Source organism: Salarias fasciatus, chromosome 13 (genome assembly GCF_902148845.1).
Source record: "Salarias fasciatus chromosome 13, fSalaFa1.1, whole genome shotgun sequence".
NCBI lineage: Eukaryota > Metazoa > Chordata > Actinopteri > Blenniiformes > Blenniidae > Salarias > Salarias fasciatus.
In genome coordinates, this window is record NC_043757.1 from 24078844 (window position 1) to 24105547 (window position 26704).

Consider the following 26704-nt stretch of genomic DNA (forward strand, 5'->3'; position numbering starts at 1 on the left):
TCATATTTTGAGGAAGAATTTCTTCCTGTAGAGGAAGTAGGCGATGAGCACCCAGAGCGCCGTCCCCCACAGGCTCTGGAAGAGCCGCTCCCAGTGGCTCTCCTGGAAGCGCATCTCCCAGCTGAAAGGGAAGTAGAAGCCCAGGAGAGAGTGGCCAACGTACACAAAGATGGAGTTCATCCCTGAGGAGGACGCGAGAAGAGATAAACAAATTATCACTGAATAGTTCGGGGTGTTTTTTTTTCTTTTCTCAGAGTAAATGTTGGTATTTTTCGATGATGGCCCACAGCTTGCTGCCATCCAGTAATAACTGCATCCGCTCTGCTATTATTGTAAATAAGTGGGAAGAGTGAAAGCTGAAAAGAAGGTATTGAGGCGTCCTGGACAATGCGACAAAAGTTTTCCATGTAACTTCTACAGTGATTACTTTAAACTCTTATTTACAAATCCAAATGCAAAGTAAAGAAATAACTGGAAGACAAAACAGCTCTGCCAAAACATCATGAGCTCTATAATAACCCCAAAACAGTTTATATTACAACAGAAATACTTAATGCTGAGTTTAAATAAGAAAAAATGTTTATTTGTAAGAATAACACACAGTTTTACAATTTTATTGCCAAAAAACGTCTGTTTAAAGCTTTTGAAGATGTGAATGTAAAAGTCTCTGTGATCCAAGAAATACAGTAGTGAGTGAAACGCTTTGGATGGTTTCATGGGAAAATCTGCGAGAGCGCTTTGAAAAGCTGATGTGTTAAACTGATGTTGCCAAGTGATTTAGCAGGGGAGAAATGAGGGCTCGGTGTGATCGCCCCTGGCTTTCCATCAGCCGCAGGTTGTTTTAAATCAGTTTGGAAAACTAAACACAGATCATCTGCGGATGAAATCTGGCTCAGATCCTTCAGTCTCTGCCGTGACGTGATTCACTATTTTATAATGGCAGAAAACTTATCGACTTTGCGTCAGTACAGTATTTTCTTGAATTACCATAGTTAAAGGAAAAAAAAAGTAAAATGTGCCTTACAAAATAAAATACTTTTATTTTGACACTCGTCATATCAATAAGAATGGTAATTGTTGACAGAATTATCATGTTTTAAAATATTGTGCTTTATAATTTGCTGTTCTAAAATGGTCAAGTGGTACAAATTCAGTAAAAACTAAAGTGACATTTCCACCCTCCATACATGAATACCTCATCAAGCAGCATTTAATTTGCTAAGTGACTTTCACACCCCGTGTAGATTCTGTAGAATCATATTTCCAGTCGTTCCTTCAGCCTCGTGTGTGAGGAGTCTCCCGGCCCACGAATAGATGGTACCTGGGTAAATGAACGGCTGTCCGCCCCACCAGCTCTGGATATCAATGACAAAGTACATGGCTCCCAGCAGCAGGAACGAGAAGCAGCCCATGCACACCACGTAGGACAGGGACCTGCGGAAACACACCATCAGCGGCTCTTTAACGACACCACCCTACATTTTACCCCCTACGTTTGGGCGCCACTAAAACGTTAGCGGCTGGGTGTGAACAAGAGTGTAAACACACGCGGCCAATCAATCCTGTACTACGGATAAATAACGTCTCGGGGGGTGTGGAGCCAGCGGTTCTGGATTGTTCCACAGCATCACCAGCAGTGGATCTCTGGCACGTGCCCCGTGGAGCCGAGCCAAGCAGCCATGTCCCTGTCTGTTCCTAAGTGCAAGAATGGTTGATGAAATGTAAAAAGGCTGCCGACCACAGCCTGCGAACTGTGGGCTCCTTTTTTTATTTATTTATTTATTTATTTTTTTATAAATCTCAGCTGAACTGAGGCCAAAAGGGACTCTTGGCTGGGAGTTAATTACTTCTAGACACTCAGGCAGGGATCTGTACTCAGGAGCTCAATAAGCTGTCCATGATGAACTGCCTATAAAAGCCGGGCAGGTAATGGCGAGGGATGAGCGGAGCGTCAGCGAGGGCCCCCGCGGAGCATCGGGAGGAATTTGCTTACACATCACAGATGAAATGGTATTCTTCCCGCTGCAACATTAAAATGATTCACATCATTTCCGAGGGGGGAAGCAGGAGCAGAAGAAAAAGAAGAAAAAAAAAAAACTGTGCAGGCTGTAAAGTAATCTGTGTCTGAGGGAGTAATTGTGCCGTATTTCATGCAAAATCATTACGAGCATTTATCAGGACATGCTGCCTTGTTTCTTCCGAAAAGGCGTACGATAATTTGGGCAGCGGTTGGAGCGCGCGGTGGTTTTACGGTTATATTTTCCCAGAGAGTGATCCGTTCCCGTCACCGGGAGCTGGTAAAATGTGTAATGCTGCTGGGGAGGAGAGCAAAAAGCATTCTTTACTCCGCCGGCCGTGAGGAAGAGCGATCATGTTGGGTGGATGTATAACGGCTCCACCTCACACTCCCGACAGCCCGGGTGATTATTTACAGTCGTGGCTGTCGTTAGAGGTAAGTAAACGCGTGTTTTAGCGGCCTTGATTTGTGCCTGTTGGAAACCCATCCTTTCTTTTGTGAGGAAAAGTGGCTGGATTTAGAGGGTCAGGAAGCACTTACCAAAGGTTTTTATTGACAGGTATAAATCCTCCGTCTCTCGTGCACTTAGAAAGGATGGCTGCCGAGATTCCCTGAGGGTGGAAATGAAACAGATTTCAAATCGATGCAGGACGATAAAGCAATCCGTATCGGGCTGCTAAAACGTGAGGCAACAGAAACAAGCCAGTCCAGCAGATCAACCCGTTATGATTTGGGCGTCGTACGAACGGGGACGAGCGCAACTGCACCAAAACCAAAGAGAGGAAACACTTTGAATTAGCTCTCAGAATGGAGCCTCCAATCGTCACTTGGCCTGTTGACGGCCTGTTCTTATTCACCCAGAGGTCAAACCGATGATCCGCTGAACCCTACACAGCCAGGAGCTCTTATTGTCTCATTTATTCACCTTTCCATATGATTTAGATACAGGAGGAAAGGCTGTGGACTCCAGAGAGGAAGCCAGGGCACCGGATCAGAATCCAAACATGCTCGTTAGGTGGATATCCATCATGCGTATAGATGACAGAATCGATGGGGTGGAAATAGCCTAGCTGGGGCAGGATTGAGTCTCCAGGCTATCCAGGCAGCAGGATGCGGGACGGGGCTGGTATGTGGGGCAATCGCTCAATTTCAATCTCTCACTTCTGGAAGCCTGATCGTTGGATTTTAATTAACAGTGGCTGCTGTTTATTATGAGGAAGGCCACGGAGCTCTCGGCCCGCTGAACCGAGGCGTCCGGCCTGCCGTTTCAACGCTTTGTTTTTTTTGTCTCTGCGCGGCTCCTGAGCCCGGACAGGACGCCGTGGTCGGCTGCATGCGCTTAACGAGCTCCGTCCTCCGCCGAGGAGACCTGCTAATGTCAAGAGCACGTGCCTGAAACAGGAGGCAGTCGGGCTCTGCTTCCTGACTCCACTTTGAGCTGAAATCGTATTAGAAAAGTCAATATCAAGAGCAGGCCAGTAGCTAAAGCTAATTTCGTTTGCTGTGTTGCTAAAAAAACAAAACAAAAAAAAAAACACAACCTGAAAATAGATTTAACCACTTATGTTATCCAACACATGTCTTGCTCATTCTTCATATGTTGTACCCAAAAATCAATAATAAGTGTCTTCCTTTTCTGTCAACTACAGCAATGTAAGAAAATCTATTTCATTGTGATTCTTTGTTTCAATTAACCAGGACTTTAAGTCCCTTGTATTGATCCATCACTAAACACCGTGCTGAATACATCATCTCCAATATCATAATCTTCAGCCGTATCCACATAAGCCTGGTGGCATTAACCGGTAAGGCTTGAGCTACAGTGGAAAAGTATAAAGGGCTTATGTTTATTTATTTCATCATGTGTTACTTTATCACTCTGAGCCTCTGGGAGAAGCCAAATGGATCTAATTTATTTCACCTCCCTCCAGCCACTCGCTGCACAATGATAGTCAATAAGATTCAACAGCAGGAGTCGTAATAGAGGAGATTTGTCATTTAAGAATTCAGGTTAATGCCAAAAAAAAAACCACTCACGACAGAATTTCAATTGATTCCGACTTTCAAAAACAAGATTTTTGTCTGTTTCACTGACTTAAAGTGACTGCTTGGTTTCTCACAAGGCAGGGTCTGATGGGATGTTTTTCTGTATAATATCTTTGGGTGGAAAACGCTCCAGATGATCTTTATTCAGACATCGAGTCCAGAGGTGAAAGGAAGAAATTGCCAACACAAAACACTCGCATATAGGTAGTGATTTTGAGTATTTGTATTTTCATGACAGGTCTCCAATCCATCACAGGACGAACACACACACACACACACACACACACACACACACACACACACACACACACACACACACTCCCCAAACATGCATGTTTGTGGACTGTGGGAGGAAACCCACGTGTCCACAGGGAGAACATGCAAACAGTGAAGCGTAGGGTCTATTTACAGTGGTGTAGTTTTCACAGCTGTAGATATTTTAATTTCAGTAAACTGAATCACTTTACTGTGCAGTTTAAATGCAGCTAAAAAAAAAAATACTTTCACTGTGAGTAGTTTTTGGAATCAGCATGTTGGACTTTTGTTTGTAATTTAATATAATTTCAGCTATTTAACAGTAGTTTTCAGGAGTCCGTCTGCTTCATTTCACTTAAAGGTGCCGTAGGCAGGATTACCTTCGCAAGATGGCGATTTGACCCATCCAAGATGGCGATTTGAAACCCGGAGTCGTGCCCACCTCGGCGTGCCGAGCGGGGCCGGCAGTGTCACGGCCGCCCGCACCGGCGGGTTGATTCACCTGTGACCTTTTCACGGCAGGCCTGGGGTCAAAGCCTCTTTTTTTTTAAGAATTACAGTAGAAACAGACTGTGGCCTCCGTGGTATTTTGATGATGTTATGTCTGACGAGGCAGGTAAATATGCGGGCCTGGACTTCCTCATGCGTGTTCACGAGAAGCAGAGCTTTTAAGCACCGCCCCAATTGGGATAGAGCCTCAGGGGCTCTTCTGATTGGTCAAACATACCGGGAGCGGTCGAGAATCCTTTTCAGCTCAGAACAGAGACAGATGGAAACGCTGCGCCCTCGCGGTAGTGCAATTATACTTCACTACTAAAGTATTAACAATGGATACTCTAACATTTAATCCAAATAAAACACAGAAAAATTAGCATTGACTAGCAAAATCCTGCCTACAGCACCTTTAAAGGTGCATTAAGGAGTTTGCACGTTTTATGCGAAACAGCGGCCCCTGCAGGCCTTGAGCGTAATGCAGCTTAGTGAAAAACTCGTGCCTGTGGCTTGCGTGCACGGAAGAGGGGATCTCCTTCCTCGCTCTTTTAGTAGCGCTCGAGTAAAATTTGAGTTTCTTTTACCTGGTGGAGTCTGTGCTGGAGTTGTAGCAGTGCTAGAAGCCAGTCTTTTCTTACTTTCTGGAAGATCCATCCTCAATACTGCTCAGTTGTTGCTCACTAAGCATCCGGCGGAGTAATGGCGGACAAAACGAAACTTAACTCAATCAGGCCAGCCTGAGCGTGCATTACGTCATTCCTCTCAAATTGTCCCCCAAAAAATTCTGGTGCCGGACCGGCACTGCAACTTTCAAATGACAGTTTAGCGCTGTTAGCGGTACTTACAATGAATATGTCAGGGCACATTGTACACATCATTAAAAATGTATTTAATGGTAATAAAACATATTTATGGTGGAAAATAAGTATTTTTAAAGTTGAAAAACTCCTTAATGCACCTTTAATAATCAGATATGACACATGTAAATAGTGATTTTCATAAGTTTCTTTGACTCAGCAGTAACTGCAGGTCAGTTCTAATTACATTTTTTAATTACTTTTTAATCGAATCCAGTTTTTGGACATATCAGAGTAGTTTGAGATCTACATAACTTGCAAGTTCATTATCTCAATTAATTCATTTCAAATCATTTAGAAATGGCTTTAAATTTGGATGGACTTTCTTTCCTGATCAACAATAGTTCATGTATTAGGGGTCCCATGAAGGTGTCTTGCATATAAACTCACTTGCATGCACACAAACACTAACCATGCTTTAAAGAGGAAGAAGAAAAAGCTTATTTGATCCTACCGTCCCTGAATCCTATGAATCCTGGTCGTTTTACTGCCGATAATATTTAGTGAGCAGCTACATAAACTCAAGGAAACCTAAAATCCATTTTCACCCAGGAAATAAACTTACACACACACATCTCCACCTCTGAAAACACCTAAATATGTATGTGTACATGTGTTCTAACATTTATAAAACTCTGGTGACCTGTCCAGGGTGTATCCTGTTCTCACCCACAGTGAGCTGGAATTGGCTCCATTAGAACACGTATGGATGGATGAATAACTAGCTCTACTCTAATCTTATCTATTCTAATCAATATTTCCAAATCTGCTTGACCATCAGGTTTTTCCTGCAGCTGCAGCCTGTGAAGCTCTCTGGCAGTCTCCTCTTTATATGTAACACTAACAAACCACAAACAGTAATGAAGATAATGTCCACTGCTGCAATTAAAACACACAAACTGCATGAGTCGAGCCTGCTTCTGTGGCTTTGTTTGTATTCTCTGGCTCGCTCTTCGCCCTGCGCAGTGTGATTTTAAAGGCTGGCTGATGCAGACAGCTCTCCCAGCTCCATCATCGCTTCAGGTCACGGGACTGCCGGTTCAGGATGTCTGCCTCCACGGCGTGCAAGGCTCCTACTAACCCCGTTTTTACAAATGAGCCACATCGCTGCAGCATCTCGCCAAATGCGCATGGCATAACCGCGGCCAGCCACAGTTCATCTTCTCTGCACTGCTCTCCGCCGGCCTCGTTATGGCGGACTCGCTGCCTCCTGTCGCAGGTTTACAAATGCAAAACATGCCATCTCCTGTAACGCTGGGCTTCTCCCTGTGGGAGACGCAACCCCCTTCAAATGGAACAGACACCAGCTTGGCTCTTTTGGTGTGTTTGAAGACCACCCAGAATGAGAACAACTCAAAAACAAATATGTCAAACACTAACCCAACAAATCTAGGTTTTAATTTCAGATTTGAATAGCTTTCAACCATTTTTGGGGAAAAATTCTAAATTGCCACGTGTTTCTTGAAACCACGCCTGCAGGTGCTCGAACTGATTGTGCCTCTCCTGTGCGTTGACGCCTGCAGTTGACTGTAAATAATATGCACAACTCTTCTCATCTCAAACCACATGTGAGGCTCAGGTTTTCCGTGAGAGTCGTTGTGCATCCCCCCCCGAGGCGGCGCTGGATAACCCTGTCTGCCCGGAAACACGGCCACACATGGATGCTGTTTAATTGCATTGAGATCACACTCGTCTGAAGTCGCGCTAATGAATGGCTTCAGCGGCGATGAGTAATGCTCCGGCGGCTGGCAAACACGTTAGAGAGTTCACCTGGAAGGCCAAGTAAAGCATCAGGCCCGTAAATGTGCCCCTGCTGTGTGTGTGTGTGTGTGTCACTGCAGTATGACAATGTTTCCGGTCATTTGGCGCATTGCTTTAAAAAAACAGATCAATTCACTTCAACCCTCATTCATTTCAGCACCTTTTGAAACGTACCAGGATAACGGCCCACACCAGGAGTCGGCCGAGGATGTGAAGGTTCCTCCCTTTGTAGCAAATGAAAATTTTCCCCGCCTGCAGGAAAAGAAAAAAGAAACATGGAAACCAACTCATTCATTCGTTGCATTTAATGAGAAATACCAACTGAACAGCTAATGTGAGCCTTGTATTCGTGTGTCCTTGAGTAACCAAATAGGCCTAGGATGTGGCTGTCGGTGGCGCGTCCCTGACGTGGCGCTCACATTTCTCCCGTCCCGTCCAGCCAGATGTGGGGTGTAAGTCATCCGCACCCCCTGATTAATTTGGTGATGATGAATACGTTTCAGCCGAGGACATTAGCATGGACGAACACAGAGCGCGCCGGCGGACACCTGGCGCGTCGTCTAAGACTCGCTGACTGAAGGGCTCAGATCTAACCGCCCACCGGGAATTAAGCAATGCGCCTGTTTTTGCGTGGCAACTTCCCACAAACCCAAATGGTTATAAGTGACACCAGCAGCATCAGAGACGAAAAACCCTCCTCCTCGCTCTCTGATGGTGTTTTGCCAATAAAGGATGGCAGCTGTGTATTTTCACTGAGGCAGGAAAATGTCCTTCACATAACCTTGACCAAGCACTCTCACTGTTTGACACGTTTCACCTCCATATCGGCATCATAGAACCATCAGAGATCATAGTACAGTTATTTAAAACTTTTAGTTCAAACACAACCACAAAAGTAAATGCATGTTGTGGTGCATTATTTCAGTAAATCTTATTTTTAATATGCACTACTGTTGTGAATAAAAATTTCTATAGAAAATAAGTAAGCAAACCTAGTTAAAATATGGAGAAAGTGACGATATTGGACATTTGTAATGCTGTATTACTATTTTGTGCCACAAGATGGTGTATTGCCCAGTATAAAGAAGCTACGTTGTACTGTATCTGTTAACTACAAGATTTATATTTGGAGCTTCAAACTACAAAAAACCTATATAAGATAGATATTCATCCACATTTATGTCTGTAGTTTAATAATTGCATCATAAATATTGTTTTTCAATATGTTTTGATCATACACCACTGACAGCCGTTCGATATACTAAGAATATCTTTGATCATTAGTACCATCAGCTGGCTCACCTGACTGATATCATGTGAAGATAGGTTTTGGTACATTTTTCTTTTTTCTGTTTTTTTTTTAGATATGTACGCAACATTTCAAGTGAAAACATAATTTATTGCATTTTCGCTTCAGAAAACCTTTGCGTCTACATGGCAATGTTTTGAAAACGATGTCCGTTTACATGTAAATGGCAGAATCGCTAGTTAGCCTGCCAGACCACAAGTTGGGGCTGTTGGTTGTTTTTGCAATGAATTATCATGTGAACATCCAAAACGCAACAAAAGCTTTGTGTTTTCACTTGAAGTCATTGCCGTGTAAACAGGACCAGTTTTTCTCTCCACAATGTTTGTTAAAGCGTGCTGCTTCCCAGGCTGAATGATTTCTGCAGCCTTCAGCATGCCAATCAACCTCATAGTCTGGTTTTCATGCTAATGCTATTTCTCAAGCAGCTTGTATTGCTGCTGTCTGCAGCTCTGACTTTGATACCATTCTTCCTGTAAACAAATGAGGACAAGCTGTTTCTCATCTCACAGACTGAATCGGAGCCTCTTTAAAGCTGCTATCGGCCAGCAGGCAGTATGTTTCCAACCAAATGTAGACTTAGCACAAACAGCTGTTGTTGGAAACAACTTGCTCTTATACATGTGTACACACACACACACACACACACACACACACACACACACACACACACACACACACACACACACACACACAGTTTGGACCAGTTTCAAAAAATGGCGCCATAGCAGCACCATGATCATTTAACGCTGCCCCTCAGGACAAGAAGTGGTTTAATTAGACAAGGCATAAATTTTCCGCATTGTACTTTTAAAGGTCAAAGCTGAATTTACTGCTCTTGCTAATAATGGTACATGATGTAATGTCATAAACCTGTGGAGGTATGTCTGCTCCCTGCTTTATGATTCATATAAAATAAAGGTGAACTAATTTGGGGAGCAGAAAGACTTCATCTAAAGACATTTAAAAAACAAATCCAACGCGTCTTTGTGGAAATCGCTCTGAGTTTCTTGCTGACCAAGTAATTTGTGAACTATAGTCACTCATTCATCATTCAAAAGCACTTAAGTCACACAGGAGATAGAAAGCATTCATCTTACTTGCATCCCCAGAAAACCCATGACCACAGAGTTGATTGTACCCAGAAGTCCTTCCGGGTCAAAGGGCTGCGTCGTCTGATACATTTCCTGGATCAAAACAAAGAGATGACTTTACAGTATCGGACTCTAAATTATAACATGGATAGTTAAGTTGTATATTGAAATGATGCATACCTTGCATGTAGGGTATCTGTACATGTTATCGCCAAACATCCATCTATCAACCAGTCCTGCCGCACCCCCAGTGCATTCTGGGTAGAGGCCATTATCACCGATTCCACCAGCTCCTAAATACCCTCTGATAACAACATATTGAAGTAAAAGAAACAAAGGAGGATGACATTTAAATACATGGAGTCATGGTAGATATGTGTCAGTGGAAGCTGATTAACATCAGTGATCAATTTTAATTTGTGTTTGTGTTGAAATGAGTTGAATTTCCAATAAATCCTCACACTCCATTAAAAATGAAACAGAGTCAAATGATGGGGGAAGAAAACAGGACTTGGGGGGTGAAAAAAAGCACGACTGTTTGAACCCAGTTTATTGTATAGCTGCTAGCATGCAGGATCTCTCTCACACACACACACACACACACACACACACACACACACACACACACACACTCTCACACACAGCCGAAGACACCGAGCAAGGAAGATGGATCCTCTGCCTCCACTCCTCTTATTGCACATGACAGACTGAGATTGGCTAATTATGCCCTCTGAAGCATCCACCACAGGCCCATAAATCACAGCGCTTCATAACACCTGCAGCACAGGGCGCACGCCGCCGCTGCCGCCGCCGCCGCCCCAGCTGGAGAGCAGCTCAGCGAGCTGCAGTGGGGGAGACTGATTCTCTCAGCATGCGTCGACAGTGGAAGGACGGGCGGCTCAGCGGTGGCGGCGGCCTGGACTCACGTCGGGCAGTTGGGCACGGGCAGGAGGAAGGTGACGCTCAGCCACACGGTCTCCAGCAGGAGGATGATCAGCCACTGGGGCCAGTAGAGGAGAACGTCCTGGAGGGGGCTCCACCAGTGGGGCTGCATATAAACACAGCTGGCTGGCATCTCATATAGCAACAGATAGACAGAGTGAACTGGGATCTAATATTTTTGTTATCAATCATTTTAGAGTCTTAGTCACACAAATATGAGTAAGCAGGAACATTTGTGGATGAAGGCCTCCTCCTCCTCCTCCTCCTCCTCCTCCTCCTCCTCCTCCTCCTCCTCCTCCTCCTCGTTCCTGGTGACTGATCTTGTCTTGCAGGAACCCTCCTCAGACAGTCAGGACATTTATTTCTGTAGTTTGGATCTATGTGAGTAATAACGGCCTCTCAGGTGGCGTCTGCGATATTCATTTTAAGATCCTGCTCCCCAGGAAACGTTTGTCCTTGTCAGCACTGGAGCGTTATTGTGCTAAATTGTGTCTAATAGTTTTGAAATACAGCCCTGAAGGTTTGTCTCCGTCCGGTGAAGGACGTTCTAAGAGATCAGGGGAAGGAACTAAAACAAATTAGGTTATGGTGAAGCACAGAGCTCATTTAAATTCTAAAAATGGAACAGAGAAATGTTATGATCCTCAACAGATGATTTGAACTAGAATAATGAGATATTTACAGAAAGCACTGGTTGGAAAATTATACATTTTATAAACATGAAATTTAAATATTTGGTCAATTCAAACAAAGATCTTTAGTGCCGAAGCAGAATAGTTAAGTTATTTATAGGTTGTAGTGATTATACTGAAGCCACATTATTTCAGAAGTACCAATGGTGCAGTGGTTAGCCCTATTACCTCACAGTATAAAAATGAATGGTTTGATCCCAGGATAACCAGATAAGCTCTCTAGCTTTTCAACATGAAATAATAACACAATAAATGATCTCATCTCATATTGCTCACTCAGTAAAAGTGTTTGATACCCGGTTAAGTTGGGAACAGTATTAGTCTGTCCCTTCAGTGTTTATAAAACACAAAGCTTTGGACATGGCTGTGTTCTCTTAATGTGCCGTTTCAGGTTGGACAACTTCACTGCCTTTCTTTTTTCCTTTTTGTCCTCGCGTGTGACGACTGACGAGAGTGAACCTGACAGAACCGCTCACCGCTCTCAGTGGGATTTCTTTCTGGCCCCAGAAAGTCTGCAGAAGAGACAGAACAAAGTAGGTGAAGGCCAGACGCTGCAGCACTCCGGGGACCCTCAGCCAGGACCAGGACACTGCAACACAGCATGGACAGCTCTGTGCACCTTCGCTCTGACTGGACGGACACACCGACACACAGTTTGCGCTGATTTAGGCTCTTAGGAGTCCTCTCTATCATCCCTCTGCCGCGGCTTCCGGAGGGACGGTGATGAAGAGCAGGGGGACGGCGGAAAGGGTGTCAACCTCCAGGAGACGGACATGGCAGGGCCGTGGGAAGCTCATCGAAGATTCCCAGTTATCTCAGATTGGGAAGGATGGGATTGGCTGCTGGTTGAGAGATTGATGGTAATCTACACATTAGTTAATTGAAAACCTCTTTGCCGCACAAAGTGCCGTAAAAACAATATGATCCCAATCATTGATCGGGACAAATCAAATAAGAGGCGGAAATCTCTGCTTTCACAGGAAAAGAGGAAGCTTTTGCTAATGACACTTTAGTTAAAGCTGCAGGTTACACCCCCACCGTGGATAATTTATGGTTTTTGGTGCGCCGTGATTTTATCGCTCATCGTGTGAATGTGAACTGCAGCAAACCGGAACACCTTCAGCTTTAAAAAAAAAAGTTTTTTTGTTCTGTTCGGGCTTTTTTTGCGGGTGAAAACGACACCAGGTTTGGCGTTCAATATCATTTAGGTGAAGGCGTTGCCGTCTGCTTCACCTCTCAGAGTGATAGATTAATACAATAATATATGTCGGGAATCAGCAGGACTGAAAAAAGAAAGCAGAAAGTGGAGCAAACAACTGTCAACAACTTCTCTACAATCCTTTTTTATAACCCTTCACTGACAATCAGATGTAAAATACCGTCAAAGGTGAAAACCTGACTGCGTTTTGCAAAAAAAAAAATATTTTGTGCTCTAAATGAAGATAAAATGAACTTTTTAAATCAAAATAAATGTATTAAATCGGCTTTCTTAACTTGCAACACCAACACTCCCATTCTATTACAATGAATTGTATTGTATTGCGTTCTATTTCAGATTTAAACAGTTAAAAACAGTCAAAAGTCGCAAAAATGAGATGAAACTGATGCATTTGAGGGTCCTGGTTTGATGGTGATTTGCTCTTCTGAGCATGTCAGGATTTATTTGAAATGACTCACAGTCGATGTCAAAGGTTAACAAATCCCTCTGTCTCGTCTGACATTGAAAGGGTTTCACGTATTGAGCCGATATGACTCCATTCTCTTATTAGATCAAACCCTGGGACCGGCCCGCCGAGGACGTCCTTGGAGACGGAGGGCGAAGCTGCAGTTTATGGTAAAAGTCGCTGCGCTGTTCCGATGAGCAGCAGCAGAGTCCTCGGCAGCTGCGTGGAGCTGACGGCTGTAACACTATCTGTCGGTAATTGTCCATTACCACAGAGCTTGTTTTTGCTCAATCTGCCTCCGTCCAACACCGACACCCCCCCAGTGCTGGATTTGTGAGGCCGCGCACACAAACAGCAGTGTTTTCGTTAACCCTGTTACTCCGACACCCACCCAGGAAAGTCCATTAGCACCGCCGATAGCTAATGCGCGAAGGGCGCCCTGAGCGTCCCAGGTGGACCACGAAATAGGGATTTTCAGTCTTATCCCCCAGCTTTAACCCTGAATTAGCCCCGGAGCCTCGGCTTTTAGCACAAATCTGCAGATCAACTCATTTAACATCATTCTCAACAATTAGTTAACCACAAAACAACCCTGAAAACGATCGCTGATGGAGTTTTTTTTCATTTAGCAAAAATCACTAATTGGTTAAATTGATGCACCAGTGACTGAAAAAATAAATCCTTCGAGAACATCAACAGGTGCTTTATTAGAAGAAACTCCCCTCACCCTGTTCTCCGCCGACGCTCATAATTTGGTGTTCTGCATGCAGAAAGTGCACGTATAATTAGAGCTGCTTGGAGCAAACAAAAAGTACACAACACTGTTGTCGTTCTGCCAGCTATCGCCTTGCGGTGTGTTTTGCACCTACGCGGCCCGTCTCTCGGGGAGTAGTTGAGGAAGCAGAAGCCGAGCAGGAAGAGGACGACTGTCCTCCAGGTGGTCTTTCGCAGCAGCTGCCGGCGGCTCGCTCCCCTCCTCTGCATGGATCTGAAAGCCAAAACCACTGAAGTCCCAATTATGAAGACAAACCTAAGAGACACAACAGTGCCGTGTTATTCGCACGCACACACACACACACACTCACACGTGTACTGCACATGTTAAACAGACTCAGAGTATCACAGGGTCGCGTCAAAACCTACCAGGGCATGACGAGATCTGCCACAGTCAGACCTGCAACAAGTTCAGAAGCCTGATTAATATCAGGAGAGCGGCAGACACTGGAGTGGATGTTTTCACACGGGGTTCACAACTCCCGCCCTCCATCCGCAGAGGCATCGGGGTGAATTAAGAACAATGTTATGTCCTTAAGGTGCCGCTTCCGTCATTAACTTTCCATCTAGAGGAGGTGTGATTAATAAACTCCCAGTCAGCCCTGACAGCAGCGGCCCTGCAGCCAAGAGAAGATTAATCAATCCACCTCTGTGATCAATGCAGTCTTGTGCATGCAGCAAATAGTCCATTAGGAACTTTAAATTGAGAAAACCCATCAACAGTGATATGCATTTCATTTAAAAAAAAAAAAAAAAGTTAAATTTTAGTCAAAAAAAAAATCATTTACTCATCAAATCATCTTTGCAGCTCCATTGATGAGGGAGGGGACTGATCAGCTGTCATCTGAACCCTCATCACGCCTCCTCTTCATCACCGTCTCCTCCTTGTTAGTTAATAACAATTAATATCTACGGCGTTACCTTTGTTCTGGCTTTTAGGAGGAATGGCTCCCTTCCTACGTGTGCCTGTTTTCTGAAGTTACATTTATCATAATTAACGACGGGAGAGAACAATGGTGACGTTGAGTGACAGCCTGGAGTTCAAGCACCGGCTGCTTGTCGGGCTGAGTCCAAACTGCAGACGCAAGCTACTCTCACTTTACTTTCATTTAATTAATTTATGCGTTTAGGGACACACGGTGGTTTTGTGCTTCACTCTGAAAATATTCCTGGGTTGTGAGGAGTTTTACTGTCCTCTCAGTCCAGAGAGAAGCAGATCAGGTGAATCAGTGTTTATAAGCTGATCATCGGTGTGAATAACAGCCTGTGTGTGTCTGTTTGTGGCTTTGAACTTGGCTTTACCATTCCAAGGTGCATGCTGAAAGAACCAGTAGCCTCCTCCTCCATAGTTCACAAACACCATCACCGTCAGGGAAAACCTGCGGAGATGATGAGACACGGCACTAAAAACAAATTCAAGGGACACATTTAAAAAAAAAAAAATAAAACCAGTAAAGAAAAGACAACAGTTAATAAAAAAACACTGTGTAAAGTTCTTAACTCGCTTCTATTCATTTTATTTGTCACATTTTGACAGTAATACATAATTTGTGAATAAATATTAACTCTTGAAATGAGGAGGTCTGAGGAGGGGCTTTTTATTCTGTCACACTCCGAATGCAAGGTAATGCAATCTAAGCATTATGAATCACTCAGGAAATGAACACTTGTCCTCTGGATCTCCTCAAGCAGGAGTGCTGACTAAAGACTTTGTGCCTAATATATGATACACTTTATACTTTAGCGCCGGCCAAGGCTGCTGAAACACAGCCGAGCACGTGACGCCGGGCTTCACTGGATCACACACACTCAGAGGAGTGGGGGGGAAAGGTGTTGTGGGTGTGGAGGCTGATTCACTGCACACGGCTGCAGGGCAACGTGAAGCGGCGGAGCCAGATGCAAGCCTTTCACCATCCCAAATGCAGGAATTTATTGTTTTACGTTGTTATTTGATCAAAATACATCATAAAAATCATAAGAGGATCTTCAAGCGCCGTAACCAGATTAGGACAACCTTTAAGAACGAGCGCGCCCGATAAGGCGCACTGTATCTACCTCTGCCTCCTCTTGTTTTTCTGCACAGATTCAATTAAGAGGTGCACCAAAGCCATTACTGCTCTTTTAGCCTCAACCTGCTGATACAAGATTTTAATCGGTCACTATCATCTCAAAACGGCTATTAAAGCAGAGTAAACCCCCGGCACATGTGTCCATGTACGCTTTCACTCTCCCTCCCTCTCTCTCTCTCTCTCACACACGCACACACACCCAGACCATCATTTAAATTTTGGCGAACACATCCATTAGTTGCCATAGTAACAAAGACAAAGGTTAAATCGCTAGCCAGATGAGACCCTGTGAAAACCGATGTAATATCACGGCTTATTGGCCATCTTCTTAATTAAAACACTCTGCTGTCTGATGGTGAAAGAGTGCATCACGGTTAACACATGCGTGTGACAACAGAGGCCACTAATTATGATCAAGGGAAAGTAAAAGAGGTAAATTAATATGATGCATGCTGACAAGCCGGGGGTGTTGTGTGGCATAAAAGAAGAATACATGATAGTGTTGGGGTTGACGCACTGCAGACTCTATTTTCTGGGTTCCTAATCAAGTTTAAGTTGTTAATATCCCTGTTAGGCTCTCCACTCAGCATTTGTCACTTCAGTAATGGACTTAATTCCTCTCTGGGAATCAGCGTGCGTGATTTATGGTTGGCGGATTGCAGAGGGACTTGCCTTTCTCGCAGTGACAACTGGTTATGACTCACTGATAGACACTTAGGGACTTGTTTGATTTGAATCATTTGTACTTGCATTACCGATTAGAGCATCAACTCCGGTCTGCAAATGGATAGACATGCTCTCTGTCGGAGCAGTATTGGGTTACCCGCTGTGCTGGCACTATCAGCTGCATGGACACCCGTTCTGGTCCTGATAAATTAACCTTAAGCTGCGATGCCAAGGTCTGTGTGCAAAGCGTCAGAATCAGAGAACCTGGATCTGAGTCAAAAACCGGGCCCAGAATGAGTCAGCCACCTGGTGTTTAATGCAGCCCCCAATCCCCCGTGTTGCTGTAATAGTTGTTCCGTTTGTTGTACGGCACCTCTAACTACTGACGGTGCGATTTTCAGGAGTGGGTAAACCGGCGAGAAGCTTTTAGCGGAGCTGCGCAAGATTAAAATCCAAATCCTTTTAGAAAAATTAACGTGCAACCGTGCTCCACTGCTCTGTGTAGATCATGTCACTGGAGCTCTGAGCAATGATCAGGAAAACCTTTCAGCTGAGAAGAAAAAGTCTTTTGCCTTCAGAAATGTCTCAGCATTTCTGGCAGATGACTGATGTGTCTGTTCTCTGGAGAAAGTTGTTACTCATCAGGGGTATGGATCGTAAGTCACAGGGCTGAGGAGGCGCACGGCGCGTTAATCTCCAGAGCTGAGTCACGCTTTGATTAACTACGTTGCCAGGTATGAGAATTTCCTGCGCTGCCAATCGGGACATCAATATGCGACAGGTATCTGCAACCCGGCGTGACATTCCAGTTAACAAGATTGAGCGGGACTGCAGCGGCGAGGATGAATCAACCGCCTGTTCATTTGAAATCTATCCTTTCCTTGAACCTCCGCAGATTCCGGTGGAAATACAGTCAACCGCTTCAGCTCCCACATTAAATTAAACTATGTATTTTCAATTCAGCACATATGCTTTGTGGTTTCGGCTGCGTTTTTCGTCCAAAGGAAAACCACAGATGGAGGAGATGCCAATTGTCTGCTGGACGCTGCTGCTGGATTTCCTCTGGCTCTCCGGTTTGGCAGGAGATCTATGGCCGTGTGGATGTGTGCTGATATGTTGACGGTATTATTACATCAATTATTTTGTGAGGGGGAGGTCAAAGCCACACCCGCATCCTGTTTCCAGAGAGATGTGCTTTGTGTCTCCCTTCAGGCCACAATTAAGGCGAGCAGGGAGCCCAGATTCAATCACATGCATCACTCCTGTCCAACAGAAACACACTGTTCCAAACCCGAGACGCGCTGATATCAGAAATCATGCCCAAAGCTACTCCGCCTGATAACAAAAGCTTGGGGGAGCATGTGGCCAGACTGTGACCCCCCCTAATTATTCATTATGTCGGGGCTGTGCATTTTCACCACGGCCCTGCCTGCTTTAAAAAGAATTAGCATGTGAACGAGCAGCAATGTGGTGATAGAGCGATAAACAGGAGGGCTGTTGATGCTGTGCATGTGCATACCCTCGGAAAGCATCCAGGGAGAGCAGGCGCGCTGGTTTAGCGTTACCGGGCCTGTTTGCAGCTTCGCGACCGGCAGCGGCTCCATCCTGCAGAGACAACTGCAAAGAGACACAGAGCCATGTCAGCAGAGCGGGTCATGGGAGGCTGTGTGACGACCAGCAACATTTGTTACCTTATTAACACCGTCTGCAAACGCTGGAGCCATGCGGGTTCCATTTGTGCGTGCGGCGTCTGTTTGTGGGGGATTCGTACGGCCGGGCTCTAGGGTTACTCAACAACATGTTTGGCTCTGAGGTGAAGCGGATGTGGCGGCTAATCTCACAGACATGAAGCAACCGGTGAGCAATGTGCTCTGCAGATGCTCCAAGTAAAGAAATATATTAAGTCAAGTGAACCTGTGAAATTATATCAACGTAAATATTTTGGGTCTGTGAAGTTTTACTTTGTTTTTGAGCATTTTAAACTTTTCTAACATTTTAATGAAAAAAAAAACCCATCACTTAAAGGTTTGTTTTTTGGACAATTTCAAGAATAATATGTAAAAAAAAAAAATCAGTATCATGATCAATAGCACAGCTTTATAGACTTGGACTTGAATTAATGTAACTAAATATGCACGTATCTTTAAATACATAATGGAAATATTTTAAATTAAAATTGCCAAGTCAATATTTTTATTGTCATCCATTGCATATCGACATTCATTAATTCATTGTTTCATTTCCTGTCCCAGTTTGAGTGCAGTGGAAACCTTTCTTTGTGGAGTTTGGCGTCGCTGTGTGTGTGAGGGTTTTCTCCCACAGTCTGAAAACATGTTTGAAGTTAGTCAGACTCCTGAGTGTGTGTGTGATTGTCTCTGTTTTTCCATCAGATGGACTGGTGACATGTTCAGGGTGAAGTTTGTCTTTGCTCATATTCAGCTGCAATCGGCTTCAACCCCTCTCGACTCTGGACAGTCGATGAATGTTTCTGTTTCTACATTGACTGCCAATGTATAAAATAAATGATTAAAAAAAATAAACATTAAGATGCTGCTATAGGATAAACTGATGCCTTCAGTGCTTGGAGGTCCATGGTATCTAAGTTGGATTATAAACTAAAAGTTTTGCTCTCGCTAGTGTTTTTGGCTAAAATGGGTTCTGAATTGTGGCCATGATTAATACGTCCCGAAGCAATGGCTCAGTTTCCAGCTCCTTAAAAAGAATCTGTTGTTGAGCCACTATAAAAGAAACCTCATTTAAATCCATCACTTCCAAACAGCTACAGACCAATATCCAAATTACCTTTCGAGTCAAGGATTTTAGAAAAAACAGCCGTTGAGCAACACAACTGTTCTTCGGAGAAAACTAACAAGACGGATACCTTCCAGTCTGTTTTTTTAAAAAATTGAACTCTACAGAAACTACTTCACTGGAACTTTCTAGAGAGATTTCTTGAGAATCTACAGTGTCAGGACGAACAGGCCGAAGGATTTGTTTGAGATTGCTGGTGTTGTTTTAAAATGTTTTACATCCTATCCAACTGACAAATTTACAGCAATCCTGCCATGTGGAGTACCGCAGGGATCTGTTTTGAGCCCAGTTCTCTTTTTGCCGTACATATTCCCTCTGGGTCAGTTTGTAAGGTGTTACAGTATTGCCTCTATACTGACCACATCCAAAAATATTTTTCTTTTCAAAGCTTCTGAATTTTTTTAAGTTGCCTGACAAAATTCAAGGAATGTTTCACAACAATTTACTTAATTTAAAAAATGAGAAAACAGAAACTTTGATTTCAGCTCCAGCTTTGTACACTCTTCAGATGAATCCAGCCTTTGAAATTTGTGTGTCTTCTTTTCATTGCCCGTGCATTCATCTCCTCTCATTTGGATTGTGTTAACAGTTTTTTTCATAAAATCAGCTTTGGATCATCTTCAGATTGTGCAAAATGCTGCAACAAGACTTTAACCTTTCGCGAAAAGAAAATTTCACTTCAATCCAGTCTTGGCTTCTCTTTATTGGGTCCTACATGGTCAAACTTCCCAGTACCTGCTGAAACTACATTCTGGTCTTGTACTGTTTTATCTCCATTGGTGCTCAGTTTTAGAGGAGATGTGAAAAGAAAAGAAAAATCAACCTTGACCATAACATTACTTTAAGTGTCATCAGCAACATTTAGAAAAAAAGTTGAGCGAATAGAGGACAAAATGTACAACTTTTGTAAAGTTTTTGTAAGACTTTACAATTACAAGTACAATGGTTTTCAGATGTTAAAAACAAATATCCAGACAAGCCCGGAGTAAAAACAGTAAATCAGCCTCTGTGCAGAGGCAGAGTTTGGATGACTCTGGCCTGTTGCCCTCTCAGTTGGATTAGCCCGGCTGGTTGGCCTCGCTGCAGCAGTTTAAAGAACCAGAGCAGGAAGACCCCAGCGCTAATACGCCGTGATGGATCTGCATGCCATCCAGACGGCATATGGAAGCCAGAGACATCTCGCTCGGAAGAATGAGAGGAGCCATTCATGCTCACCAAACCCGCACAGACACTCTGGCCGTGCCGCCGGATGATTGGACGGGATGCGGCGCGCTATCTCTTTCATGAGACTCTGCTTTTCAACTGGCTCTGCTAACATTTGTATCAATCATTCCATTAGTGTCTTCCAAGCAGCTTGATGACTGGAGTCTCCGAGCAATTTTGGTATGCATCTCAGGCTTGGCAATGAAAATAATGCAATGCAGCTAGGCAACGTTTATGTTGACAGACTCCAGTGAGGAAATTAAGATTGTGTGATTACTTTGATTTAAGCTCCTGATTTTTCAGATTGGAAGAGCGTTAACAGGAGGGCTGCACAGCGTTGCAGTGGTTGGCACTCTCGCCTGACAGACAGAATATACCCTGGTTAGAATCCAAGTGTGGCGGCCTCGCTTTGTGGAGTTTGCATGGATTTTCTCTGGATACTCATGGAAAAACATGCATTTATTTGGTGACTAAATAGAAGCACTGTTTGTCATGTCATTTGTGATTTGTCCAGAGAGTAACCTTCACCCACTGCAAACTGGGACCAGCTCCAGCACCTCACTACCCCAAGTCTGACGATGCAGGATAAAAGTAATGAAAATTTTATAGACTCCAAACACAAACCTTCAGCATATTTTCTAAACTCTGTATTCCAAAATCTATCGAAACTGCCAGTAAATGCTCATTTCATTAAAACCTTTTGATTGCGTTGTAATGGATCTAGATCTAATCAATGAAATGATACACCCACGTCATCTAATTGCATTTATAAAGATATTAATCTAATGCATTCATTATAATCAGCATTGTACTTACATTATCCACCGAGGGCTGTGAACCTTGGCAGCAAATGGTCTTAATAAAATGGGATGTACACCGCCTCCTGCGAAAAAGGAACAGGTTTGGAAGAGCAACCAGAGCTGAATGTTTGTGGGCGATGTGGTAAACATACCTGTAGATGTACGGTACTAGAACGACTAGGAGGGCGATTACAGCCAGGAGGAGAGTCGCCACCAGAAGAGCTGACAACGACAAGAGACGGACATGTTAACAAGAGGGAAATGTATAGTTAACCTAATCCACTCCGAGTCGCGGTGTTACTGTGTGGAAGTCGGGAGTCTCTACTGGGGGATTTTGGGGCCGGTTGCCAGTCCAGACTTCCTGCGTTACTGGCCCCTGGACTCTCTGGTGGCTCCCTGTCAGTCAACCGGTGTCAGAGGGAATTCCTCAAGCAACGGACAGGAAGCTAATGGAAAACTTCAGCCGGATCCATCAAGGGCCGATCGTTCTAGATAATCTGGCCCTGCAGGCGTCCAAAAAGGAAAATGAAAAGCTACGCTGGAACGAGGATGAGAAAACAAAGTGGGACTGCCAGAGGGCCGGAGCAGGGTCACGAGGAAGTTTATGGCATGAAACTACAAATAGTCAGGCCTAGACGCTCAAAAATACAAAACTTAGCTACAGTCCAAGAGCAAGAATTGTGGTGAAACCTAATATTTAGGGTTAGGGTTGAAGAGGGCAAGTTTTATTCATGTCTGAAAACCACATTTTCCAGAATGTAAAGCAGACCGGGGAAAGGTCTAATAGCTTGTATTTCACTGGCTCCTGTCCCATGGTGTGTCTGTATTACTGCTTAAGACAGAAAGAAACATGAATGCTATTTGGACTGCTGAGAAAAAAATGAATTCGACAATTTAGGATTTTTTTTTCAATGAAAGAAAAGTGACAACATTTCCCAGATGTGCTACTGGCTATAAAACTATGACCCACAGATTCAGGTGGAGATTAGTGAGGTCTCTGTGCGTCAAAGCACAGGAAATAAGTGGGCAGCGCATTGTTTGACTTCAGTGGAAAAGCAAACAAGCCGGAGCCATTTTGACATGAGCTGAATCCACATTCGGACGTCCACTCCGAGCGAAGAGTGGTCACTTAATCGCTTCGGAAAAAGTCGGGCCGGCCCTCGTAAAGCCATCATAAAGCTCTCAGCAGATTGAAGCGAAACAACACTGGATCTATGCGGCGGCCGTAATCACTCATGCAGTTACCGGCAGGACAAATAGAAAATTAATGGCGGCATGTGAGGTGACTAAATTAAGTTCAGTTCACTGATCTATTTGGGGATGTCGATCAAACACTTAATATTCGTCGATAATGTGGATTTGTTGGTGGGTATCATTGGACGCGCAGGTGACTTGTGGTTTTGTGGTACGATGCAGAATACAGTACTAACATGGTTAAAGGGTGCATCTGATAGCGGCTGCAGAGAAACACGTGCTTGAAGAGCACAGCGCCAGAGCCATGACCTCATGAAGCCCGGCAGCCGATCAATCCGAGACGCCGAAGTAAACTTTGAAATTCCCTGGCAGGGCAACTCTTACCTGTCCCGAGCTGCTGACCAGACCATTACTTAAGCTGAGCAAGTCCTGTGGGGAGTTTGTATAATCACCGGTCTGTGAAGCTAATGGAAGCTCATCATACTGTGAGAGGTGCAGTCACACTGACCATAACGGATAATGGCTACTTGGCCTTAAAAGTCTGATCTACAACATAATCTGCAATATTGTTAAGTAGAGTGTACATTATGGAGAGAGACGCTTTCAAAATCCCATTACGCCCTAATCCTTCCACACTCCCTAATGTATTACCCACAATGCTGCACACACAGAGGCCAGGCCTTCAAAACAAGCAGAAAAGCTTTTCTTTTATCTCTTTTGAAGACAGCAAGTCTTATGTGATCAATACGCATCATGTCCCAGGAGACAGATGAGAATTACTGCTCGGTGCATGTGGACAGGAGAAGCGATTCTCCTGTTTGCTGACTCAATTAAGAAGAGACGGGATCAAAGGTTTGGCCTCGTGCTCCTTTGCTGTCACTGTGCCGCCACGAGCCAGTCAAATCCAGTCTCCAGTCTGTTGTTCTGAGCCGGTGCCTGGAAAGGCCACCGTCCTGCTGCGTGTTTACAGCGTCTGCCTCTTCCAACTCACCTGAATCTAATAACCGGGACCTCAGCCGCTTCTGCAGGAATCCTGACTGAGGAGCACGTCTTTACAGTTAGGTTTGTTTTAGCGAGAAGACATTACAACCAGCTGGAAAGTGATCATCCAGGACCAGGATTTGGACAATCAGACAAACCAATAATTCAGAGTTATCAATTAATCTTACATGCATACCAGAGAAAACCCACCCAAACATAGGGAGAATATGAAAACGCCACACAGAACGGCCACCGAAGCCCAACCCACCAAGCCCTCTTCACCAAGCAATGCTGTATAGTTCTTTATTGCCCGTTGATCATAACAGCTGTCAACAATAATATCTTATTATGGGGAAAACATCATGAAATGACTTGCTGCTTGACATGAAACCAAGCATGTGCAGTCTGAGAGGAGGGGATTGGATTTCTCATTGTCAGTGCGGTTCTTTGTTGCCCTCTTTACTCACGCAGGTTTGCATGGTGTGGAGCTTCGTCCACAGTGTGAAAGCAGACGGCCTCAGACTCGACCTCTGACCTCTGGATCCAAACAGAGTATTGACCTCCCTCTTCATATGTCTGACTCCACCTGGAACCGAAACAGTGAAACACCCAGACACACTGAGAAGCACAGAAATGACAGGCTGGCTGCTTTGTGCAATGCTCTTCATTTCTTGAGGAAGGTGCTGCTGTTTTCCTTCTGATGGCAAAAGTCTTCTGGTCTTCTCTGTTCATGGGAAGCTCATGAGCACCACCTAGCGTCCGTATTCCCAAAGCGCATGGATCTACCATCCTACCATCTCCAGTTTCAGGCCCCCAAAAAAACACGCATTACACACTCCTATCGATCCACTGTTGGGATGACATACTAGCTATCACTTGGAGTGTTTCTTCAAAGGCCAAAAGGAAATCAATAGCAGCACAGTCTGGTTAGAGACCTCAGCATTGATCTGAGATACCAGACCTCTAAGAGAGCTTAAAACAAAACAACAACAGCAGAGTTGTGTTGTGCTGTAGCAAAACAAACAAACAAGCAGAACATGTTCACAGGTGAGCCCTAAATGGAAATCTGCCTCTGTGGCTGTTTATGAACATGAGAACTGTCTTCGCCACTGAACATCCTCCAGGACACGTGGCTTTCAAGCTTTAATGAGCCCTTTTCATCAATATTGGAATGTCAGGTCTTATTAACCCCAAAAAGGCTCCCGATCAATACCCAGCGAGCAGGTTTAAGGGAGGGCATCACTCAGGTTCAGAAAGCAGGTCAGGATTTAGTCCCCAACCCTGTAAATAATCTCCCAGACTGCTGACGCAATCGTGGGATGCCAGCGCAGTACGATCCGTCTGGACACAAGAGCAGTGCACCGCCACAGGCTCAGCAAGGCACATCAGCAGGAAAACAATCAGCATCTGAAACTCTGTGGAACACGAGTCTGATGTTTATTTGTAGAATCACACATTTTACCTGCAAAACGTTGTGTTCCTGTTTGGCGACTGGACTTGCATGGTCAGAGCGAACTTAGTGCTGATCACTGCGGATTCATTGTTGTTGTTGTTGTTGGGCTTCACGGCCACCAAAAGCTGAGGCACGCACTGAGAAAGTAAAGAAAAAACTGGTTAAAGGTTCAGGATGCTGTCAATTTAAGAATAAAGTCTTTTTAGTTCTATGAAAATCTGCATCCTGATTACAAATGCGATGAAGTTTCAGGATCTAAATGTTCTTTCTCTGGTTTCCTCCCACAGTCCATAAACATGTGTTTCAGGTTAATTGGTGTCTCTGAAGTGTTTGTAGGAGTGAACGTGAGTGTATGTCCCTGTTTTCTGTCTGATAGACTGAAAACTTGTCCAGGTTGAAGACTATCTTTGTAATGTTGAGACTGCCTCCAGCACCCTGCTACCTGGTGGCATAGCAGATCGACGGAGGACTGCAAACTTTCTTCATTTTTAAATCTCTCAAAATCCTCAGTCATCATGATTTATGATGGTGATTCACAAGTGGATGAGAGAAAAAAAATGCAAAATCACTGAATAACTCCTGTACAGAGAGCCAGGACAGAATATTTTTTGCTAAATAAAACTCGGCTGCCTGCAAAGACTTTTCTGGCATACGTGAATGAGCTGCCTGTCGGTGGGATACAGTGTTGACCTCCCCTTTGTGAATGTGGGTTAAAAAGCTGAACATCAGTTTGTACCTGGATACATGGGTACTGAAACATTATTGTTTGCTTTTTAATTGAGGCTCAATTCAAACGTGAAATCCTTTACCTTGTAGCAGTAATCTGATGTGTAGAAGACGGACGTTTCTTCTGTCAGCAGGTTGTGAAACGTGAGCAAAGCTTGGTCCATTTTCAGACTAACACCTGCACAGGTTCAGTCAATTTACAGCAGCAGCACAGATGTTCTTGTACATCAGAAATATGTGATAGCAGAAGGGTGTAACTGATCACCATCATTAAGGTCATGAGATTGACTCAGTATCATTGGTTAAACAAATTCCGACATGTGTGTCAGAACTACATTATTTATTACGGATTATTGTAACAAATCCAACTGTGACAAGAAGCAAGCTGAATTACAGATGTAGTTACTGTCAAGTAATCATAGCACAGACACAGTAACCTCTATTCCTGCGGACCCATGGACACATGCACCGGTAAAATTCACTTACAGCGCTCACCTTTTGTGCTGTGTCCGCTATGGCTGCAGGCAAGAAGGACCAGCAGAGCCAGACTTGTGTGAAGCACAGTCCTGAACTCCATGTTGTTATCTGAAAACAGCCTCTTCCTCCGCTCATCTTTATAACTCTGTCACACCAATATAAAAAGTGGTCAAAGGGCAACATGCATGTACGGTTCCTTTCAACCACCCCTGTCTGTGAGGGCCAATGTAATCAGTGAAAACTGTCACAGCGGGTGAACATGATGATAGATAAAAGGACAGATAACAGACGTCAAGCTCATCTGTGCAGGGGTGGAAGTAACAGATTAGCAAGGCTATTTTTGAGTATTTGTAACTACTACTGGCCATTAAATGTGATTAAAAAGTAAGGAATACTTTGAGCAGTTTCAACAGGGGTACTTTAT

General features: G+C 44.2%; 1 protein-coding gene across 1 annotated transcript; it reads right to left on the reverse strand.

Annotated features, from left to right (window-relative positions):
* On the reverse strand, window positions 1-26260 carry LOC115399369 (heparan-alpha-glucosaminide N-acetyltransferase). Its single transcript, XM_030106691.1, has 18 exons — window positions 26257-26260; window positions 25887-25981; window positions 25087-25214; window positions 24092-24210; window positions 21602-21671; window positions 21466-21532; window positions 18155-18252; window positions 15203-15279; window positions 14270-14300; window positions 13996-14156; window positions 11939-12051; window positions 10755-10876; window positions 10009-10132; window positions 9835-9921; window positions 7603-7680; window positions 2558-2628; window positions 1322-1434; window positions 1-182 (listed from the first exon to the last, which is right to left on the reverse strand). Exons 1-18 carry the CDS (start codon window positions 26258-26260, stop codon window positions 1-3), a joined length of 1740 nt encoding a protein of 579 aa, XP_029962551.1.
* Window positions 26261-26704: the final 444 nt, after the last annotated feature.

Bases quoted from the DNA above. Each gene is read 5' to 3' on its own strand.
- LOC115399369 (XM_030106691.1), bottom strand. The intron at 21,672-24,091 runs GTGAGTAAAGAG...TGTCGTTGTCAG, and splicing joins TCCACACCATGCAAACCTGC to CTCTTCTGGTGGCGACTCTC. The intron at 18,253-21,465 runs GTAAGTACAATG...GTCTCTTTGCAG, and splicing joins CACAGCCCTCGGTGGATAAT to TTGTCTCTGCAGGATGGAGC.